The sequence below is a fragment of the Alosa sapidissima genome, chromosome 23 (genome assembly GCF_018492685.1).
Source record: "Alosa sapidissima isolate fAloSap1 chromosome 23, fAloSap1.pri, whole genome shotgun sequence".
Lineage (NCBI taxonomy): Eukaryota > Metazoa > Chordata > Actinopteri > Clupeiformes > Clupeidae > Alosa > Alosa sapidissima.
Genome location: NC_055979.1, coordinates 29,370,526 through 29,378,892, shown reverse-complemented (window position 1 = coordinate 29,378,892; position 8,367 = coordinate 29,370,526). Strand labels below are relative to the sequence as shown.

Here is an 8,367-nt window from a genome sequence, read left to right as displayed (position 1 = left end):
CTTCATATTGGTCATTATTTGACATTTAATCAAATGAATGAAAATGAATCAAACATCTAATGCATCCACAACTGACACCAAACTGAACTGTAAACATTTAAAAAAAATAAAAAAATAAAAACACATGACAAACACAATCTTTTTGACACCTCAGGCTCGCCATACCTCCTTCCTGCTGGTGGCAGCCATGAAGTAGATCTTGTCCTGCTTCTCCTTCATCCTCTCCACATACTGCTCCAGGCTGGCTGGCTCCTTCTCGCTGTTGGACGTCTGGAAGCGCAGCAGCTTGGCCAGGCGGGTGCGGTTGGAGTGGTCCTCGATCACGCCCAGCTTGATGTTGGTGCCAAACTCCTTCCAGAACTTCTCGTTGTACACCTCCTCGGCGATCTTCTTGATCATGTCCAGGGTCTTGCGCACCAGCTTCTTGCGGATGACCTGCGGAGGTGGTTGGAAAGGGTCGGTTAAAAACTGCCCAGTGCGGAGCTAGAGAACACGCTCGTGTGCGGAGCTAGAGAACACGCTCGTGTGCGGAGCTAGAGAACACGCTCGTGTGCGGAGCTAGAGAACACGCTCGTGTGCGGAGCTAGAGAACACGCTCGTGTCACTCGGAAGACTGCATGTCTGACACATTGTTGCTGATCGTTCTGCACGAGTCTTACCTTCAGCAGTTTGTGCTGCTGCAGGGTCTCCCTGGAGACGTTGAGGGGCAGGTCATCAGAGTCCACCTGACAGGAGAACAGACAGAATTAGATTTCCTGCACACAGCCCAGTGCTATGCAACTGTAACTATGGCAATCTGAAATGCAAGATTCTGGCAATACAAAAATCATTAGAAAGCAGAAATTATTTTCAAATGTATCCCCACGTGAAGGCACTGCTGGTTAAGGCACATACAAATGTAAACTCAGGAAGTGGAACAAGCACAACTGGACTTACCACACCCCTGACAAAGTTGAGGTACTTGGGCATCATGTCGTGGAAATCATCAGTGATGAACACTCTGCGTACAAACAGCTGGGGAGAGACATTGGAAGCATGTTATACCAAACAACAAACCAACAGCTGTATGTGTATGTATGTGTGTGTGTGTGTGTGTGTGTGTGTGTGTGTGTTGTGTGTGTGTGTGTGTGTGTGTGCGCGCGCGCATGTACCTTGATGAAGTCATTCTTCTTGGAGCCGTATTCATCAAAAAGGCCACGCGGAGCAGCAGCGGGCACAAACAGGATGGACTTAAAGGTGACCTCTCCCTCCGCCGTGAAGTGGATGTGACCAAGGGGCTCGTCCGAGTCCTTTAAACAGACACACACATGCACTCAATTAAACTGAAAGAAAAATCGGCCTGGTCACTGGCTACTGGGTATTGTAGTTCAGAGTTAGGAGGACTTGTACCATAGCGGCCAATGGCAAACCCTAGCTACGGACACTATCTCTATAGAAACACATCCCAACGTTCTAGTGAAGGGATACATCAGCCACTTGATTACTTATCTGGTAAACATTTAGTCTACACCGCCACCATCTGGTCATCTTGTGTTGTACGTAAAGGCAGTAGTGTTACTCTAAAACCTCCTTTTTCTCAGAAGCTTGAATGACCATCCTCATTTGTAAGTGGCTTTGGATAAACGTGTCAGCTAAACGGATCTTATTTCACCCACTGCAAGGAGGACTGGTCATGGTTTCTTAATATGGCGTATTGCTACATACGCCACTAGATTGTGGTACATTTGAATGGGTGCGTTATGGCTCACCTTGGAGAAGGTCTTGTAGAAGGCCTTATACTCGTCCTCCTCCACCTCCCTAGAGGGGCGCTGCCAGATGGGCTTAATGTCGTTCATCAGCTCCCAGTCCCACACCGTCTTCTCCACCTGAGAGAGAGAGAGAGAGAGAGAGAGAGAGAGAGAGAGAGAGAGAGAGAGAGAGAGAGAGAGAGAGAGAGAGAGAGAGAGAGAGAGAGAGAGAGAGAGAGACTTGCTTTCACTATATCCAATTGTGTTATTTTATATAGCAGCATAAACATAGACATAAACAAGCTTCAAAGTACTTTAGTGTACTATGAAATCACATTGAAATGATCCTACTCTCTGCCTGACAGAATATATCTGAATGTATATGCTCCAGCACTTTGACTAGCCCCTCACAGACTCTGCATTTCTGTTTTATAAAATAATCAACAAATTAATCGACTATGAAAAGAATTGTACCAGCCCAAATGTAGAATACTATATGAATAAATTTGAAATTGAACAGTGTCCAGTGTGGGAGAAGCAGGCCCTGGGGTGTGGGAGAAGCGAGCCCTGGGGTGTGGGAGAAGCGGGCCCTGGGGTGTGGGAGAAGCGAGCCCTGGGGTTTTGGGGTTTTACCTTCTTGGTCTTGGGCTTGTCCTCCTTCTCCTCTTCCTCCTCCACCTCTACCTCATCCTCAGTGGCGTCCTCCTCTTTGGCCTCCTCCTTGGCAGCCTCGTCATCCTCATCGATGGGCTCCTCTACCGTTTCCGTCTGGCGGGAGGAGGGAAGTAGATAAGTAACAGCCATGAATTTCATCGTCGCAAAAAATGCAACAATTTTAAATGCAATTGTTAATTTGCCACTTTATCTGCTAAGCACTCATTTCTGATCAAATGTCATGAACATTTGACTTATTTCTTTTAACCACCAACAGTGGCATGGAATTCTTTGGTATAACAGTCCATGTGTATGTATCAGTGTTTCCCATACATTGACTTATTTGTGGCGGCCCACCACAATATCAACATTGACCACCACACAATGATTTTCCAGGTTGTACTAAATTGTGCTTAAATCTGGTTAGCATCATAACCACGCTGTGCTAATTTGTTAAAAACTGTTGTATTCAAGTTAATTTTGCAAACCAACCACCACAAATGGAATTCAATTCTGTGGGAAACACTGTGTGTGCATGCCGATGTGAAACGTGCCTTGCTGCTCCAGACGTAGATGGGGAAGTTGATGAACTGCGAGTACTTCCTGACCAGGTTCTTAATGGTCTCCAGCTCCAGGTAATCAGAGGCCTCCTCTTTCATCACGAGCCTGTGGCGAAGAAAGACAACATCACAGACTTAAAAAGACACCCTCTTCATTCAAACCCTAAAGTTATGATTGTATAGACATATCCTTGAAATATCAACTTTACCAAATTAAACATTAGATATCTTACGCATATCATTAAACATTAGATATCTTACGCATATCATTAAACATTAGATATCTTACGCATATCATTAAACATTAGATATCTTACGCATATCATTAAACATCAGATATCTTACGCATATCATTAAACATCAGATATCTTACGCATATCATTAAACATCAGATATCTTACGCATATCATTAAACATCAGATATCTTACGCATATCATTAAACATCAGATATCTTACGCATATCATTAAACATCAGATATCTTACGCATATCATTAAACATCAGATATCTTACGCATATCATTAAACATTAGATATCTTACGCATATCATTAAACATTAGATATCTTACGCATATCATTAAACATTAGATATCTTACGCATATCATTAAACATTAGATATCTTACGCATATCATTAAACATTAGATATCTTACGCATATCATTAAACATCAGATATCTTACGCATATCATTTGAAGTAAACCCCATTTCCCCGGAATCAATAGTGTTAAGAGACAGACAAACCTGACTTCTAATCTTGCAACTTCTTTTGGAAATCACAGGTTCTCCCTTCATAAGCAGTAATGTGACCTTGCCATTTATAGAAAACCATCACACATACAAACCCTTAACTAATCCCTTCACGGTTGCTTAGATTAGAGCACTGATTCCCTTCTGGCGAAGCCCCACGTCCTGCTGCACTTACGTGATGGTAGTTCCGCGCCCCAGGGTGTCTCCGCGCGGGTCCTCGATGACTGAAAACTCGTTGGAGTCCGACTCCCAGATGTGCTGCGTGCCGTTGTTGTGCTTGGACGTGACGATGACCTTGTCGGCCACCAGGAAGGCGGAGTAGAAGCCAACGCCGAACTGGCCAATCAGCTCGGACGTGGACTGGCCCTCTGTCTGCATGTCGGTCATCTTGTTGAGGAATTCGCTGGTGCCGGACTTGGCGATGGTTCCCAGGTTCTTCACCAGATCCTCTTTGGTCATGCCGATGCCTGTGTCGGTGATGTGGAGCAGGTTCTTCTCCTTGTCAGCCTGGCGACAGCACAAACAGGAAGGTTAAGGTTTAGAATGTCTCCAGGCATCCCAGCATGCAATGACACCCATTCCCCCAACTGCGAAGAATGGCTGCCAGGATGATTAGTGTCCCCCAATTCACATCCCTCAAACTACTTTTGTTCTGATTTGGATTTTAAATGTTACATTTGTCTATTTTTTTTCTTTTCAACTCTTAATTGCTTTTTACACATCACTCCAGAGTTGTCTGGTTGCCTTTTCTTGCCTGAAGTGAGAAACAATCATTGTTTTTTCTTCTCTAAAAATGCAAAGGGCATTCATATTTCTTAGTTTGAATATTACCTAAATAATCTGCGGTCACAATATGAGCACATATTTCCTTATCGTTGTCGCTTTCAGCAGGTGACATTTACGGTCATAATACAAGACTGTGCCAAGTCATAAAAAAAACGGATATTATCTATCTGTGACTTCCGAAAGAGCACCTACCAAACAAATGACTCTGATAGTGACAACTAGGTCATCATGTTTTGACAGAAAGCCTATCCACCACAGCAAATGCCTCACATATGGCCCTGTCACACATATCTGTCTGGATAGGGCACTGGCTAAACGATACCAGACTTTTTGCAAAACATATGTAAAGTCAAAAGGCCCATTTCCATGTTGTAGGAATACACACTGGCTTGCTGTCTCACAGGAAAATATTAAATATGATGTGTAGAGAGGGCATGAAAACCATGCCCACCTTAATCTTCACGGTCAGTTCTTCGTTGGCAGCCAAGGCATCATCCCTGGTCAGCGAGAGCAAGCGGATCTTGTCCAGGGCGTCAGAAGCGTTGGAGATGAGCTCCCTCAAGAAGATCTGAGTCAGCAAGACAGGGCGGGAGGAGAGGGGGGGTGAAAGGTTATTTAATGAAAGTTACTACCTCGTCACAAGACAGTGTGCTGATTACAGCAGTCATACACTCAACAGCTAGCGGTTAGCCTCGCAGAGTAACACACACACACACACACACACACACACACAGCTAGTGGTTACCCTCTCAGAGTAACACCAGCTCTGAGACCATCACGCATCAAATAATAACTTTGATGTGCTAGATAACAGACATGTTGAAGAAATACTGGTGCATTCAAATATTATAAATATTATGCTGCAGTCTTTGCTGCCGGATGTAGCACATCAGAGGCAGAGCAAACCACAGAAGCACAACAACAATCTTGATATCGTGGGTTGTTTTTAAGTCAGTGAGTTTTGCAGGCAATTCAACAAACAGAACACCTGTATCAGGTGCGCCCCTTGCATAACACCTGCATCAGGTGCGCCCCTCATAACACCTGCATCAGGTGCGCCCCTCATAACACCTGCATCAGGTGCGCCCCTCATAACACCTGCATCAGGTGCGCCCCTCATAACACCTGCATCAGGTGCGCCCCTCATAACACCTGCATCAGGTGCGCCCCTCATAACACCTGCATCAGGTGCGCCCCTCATAACACCTGCATCAGGTGCGCCCCTCATAACACCTGCATCAGGTGCGCCCCTCACCTCCTTGTTCTTGTACAGGGAGTTGATGATGAGCTTCATCATGCGGTTGACCTCAGCCTGGAAGGCATGCTTTTCCGACTTATCTCGAATTTCCTTAATCTGCGCTGCGTTCAATCCATCCAGTTGAATAGCTTCTTCCTCCCTGATGGAAACAGAAAGGCAGATTGGGGTGAAGAAGCAGATGTGATGGAGTCCCAATAGACTCATCTCAACCCCCAGCACAGCCCTGGGAGGCCTGAGGCAAGTCAAGACAGTTCAGTTACGATGCCTTGCCTACCCCACCCCCCTTCATAAAATACCCCACTGGGAGGTTTACAGCACAGTCTCATGAGAGGAACAGAACTCTATCAAGTCATAAGGTGTAAGTAACAGCTGCAGCTTCAGATCTTTTTGGCAACAGACCAGTGGGAAGTTCACCTAAAATTAGATGTTCTGTGTTTTGGAAAAAGCAATGGAGAGCAACAGCGGTCTTATATGGCTGTTACTTTCGGCTCAGCTAAGCAAGTACACACACACACACACACACACACACACACACACACACACACACACACACACACACACACACACACACACACACCTTTGTACAACTTCATCATCTGTCTTGGAACCATCTCTGCTTTTTCCTAGATCGTCCTCCACGGTTCCGTCAATGTCAAGATCATCTTCTGCCTGCACAGATGCTGCAAAGATAAACCATTTTCTTTTACAAACACAAATAATAACTGATGCAGTTTTGTGGTCATATCAAACACCAACCCAGAGATGGAGAACTACACACACATTCTCCATCTGAAAGGCAATCTCCAGCCAGATACTACACAATCTAATAAAGACACAACTCTAACCAAACCCTTGTGATGGACCCGTCAGGATGATATAAGTAGCGGGGCTAATTTGGGCTTTTGAGGTTGATGAAATCAGTTGTTCAGATTAGAAATTAGTTCCTTGGTGTTGTCCCGCTGCCCCCGTCGACTTTAGGCCTGTGCTACCATGTTAGATTATCATATTTATTCACATGTTGTTCAACTTGGCCGATGATAGAGATGACAACTGACGGACACTTTACTCCATCTCACACCTAGTTATGGACCTAACGTTAAATGGGAGAACAAACGCTGCCGTCAGCCATCGGTCAGGGGGTGCTTTTCCTTGAGAGGAAAAGGGAAATTCACCTCGCGCGCTGAGAAGTGAAGCCAGAACGTTGAGGCACGTTTAGTTTGAAGTTGTATGTTAACGTTTGCTATGTTTAGCACGGAGTGACGAATTAAATGTTATGCTGGGACGTGCATCGTCATATCGTTACCACAGTCAACCTAGAAAGCGAGCTAACGTTGGTCCGCGTTTATGACTACCGTTACCGTTCCTGACGACGTTAACGTTAGCTGCTAACCTAACGTTAGCCGGTCAGCCAAGTTCCCGTAAAACCTAGCTCCCAACACATCCGTATGCAAAATCCTGCGTTATTCTGTTGTACAGAAAGCTAAAAATGCACGCCGAGTTGGCCTATATACACTTTGCATTAACGTTAAGGTTCACACGTGGAAAGTCGTTGGGGTTAACGTTAGCATTATCCAGCTTCCAAATTAACGTTACCTTAAAATATTCAAGAGGAAACTTCGAGAAGCAAAATTAATCAGTCTTGCCTGCAGCCCATCCACCTCACAGTATCCTACAACGTTAACGTTCTTCAATAGATGGCCACAGTAACTTAATGAACTATTAAATCAAATGGAATTCAACTGACTCAACTTATCAGCAAAAATCTGAATAACAACATGACCTGTCAATTTGACAACAAAGACATTATTTATAACGTTAGCTTACTAGCCATCATTCAAGTTCAAAACGCAGGAATGAAAAGAAACCCGGCATAAGTCATGAGGGTCTGCAAATAAAATGTGAGGTTTACGTTAGGTAGCAAACTCTAAAATTAATGACTAAGATTAGCTAACGTTACTTACTGAAGGCAAGAAGAGCACATAGAAGACCTAAGATCCATAAACGCTTCATTTTGATGAAGTAAAATTCACTTCAGGATGCCTTTTACAGTCCTTCGGATGGGATCTGCGCGGATGGCCGATCTGTAGTCGACTTTATGAAAGGACTAGTTTGATGGAGGCGGACTACCTTAGCTGACCAATCGCTGTTACCCACGCACAACACAGAACCAATAGCAGAGCGATCAGCGGCATACGTCTTCCAATCATGGCCTTACATGTCCGATTTAACACCCGAAAATCGTGGCTGGATTTCATTGGATGAAGTGGATGTCGAGCGTGAACGTTTTCTGACAGGCCGGTCATACATCCGGGGAATTCAAGACGTTTACCTTGACTACCGCTCTCTGATAACTGTTGCTATGCGGTTCCTTGTCTTGTACATTTCACCAAACCAAGGTCGACAACGTGCATTGTATCGTTCAGTGAAATGTAAACATTTTCAAATAGTTACGTTTGCATTGCATGGTTGGTAAGATTTTGAAAGCGGAGAGTATGTTGCATAGCGTACACACTGAGTTTGGAATTTAATTGTTCATCATCTGTATCCTGAACAGAATTAGGCCTACAACAGTCGGGATACGTGTCAGATAGCCAGGATAGCAGGATTATAAAGTGTGTAGCCTAAGGTTATAAA

At 44.5% G+C, this 8,367-nt stretch overlaps 1 protein-coding gene across 1 annotated transcript; it reads right to left on the bottom strand.

Moving 5' to 3' along the window:
• Positions 1 to 131: 131 nt before the first annotated feature.
• Positions 132 to 7,850, bottom strand: hsp90b1 (heat shock protein 90, beta (grp94), member 1). The gene is made up of 12 exons (XM_042080832.1): positions 7,695 to 7,850; positions 6,311 to 6,413; positions 5,731 to 5,872; positions 4,927 to 5,043; positions 3,865 to 4,196; positions 2,936 to 3,047; positions 2,361 to 2,495; positions 1,749 to 1,865; positions 1,152 to 1,289; positions 937 to 1,014; positions 660 to 725; positions 132 to 435 (listed from the first exon to the last, which is right to left on the bottom strand). Exons 1-12 carry the CDS (start codon positions 7,741 to 7,743, stop codon positions 151 to 153), a joined length of 1,674 nt encoding a protein of 557 aa, XP_041936766.1. The 5' UTR covers positions 7,744 to 7,850; the 3' UTR covers positions 132 to 150.
• Positions 7,851 to 8,367: the final 517 nt, after the last annotated feature.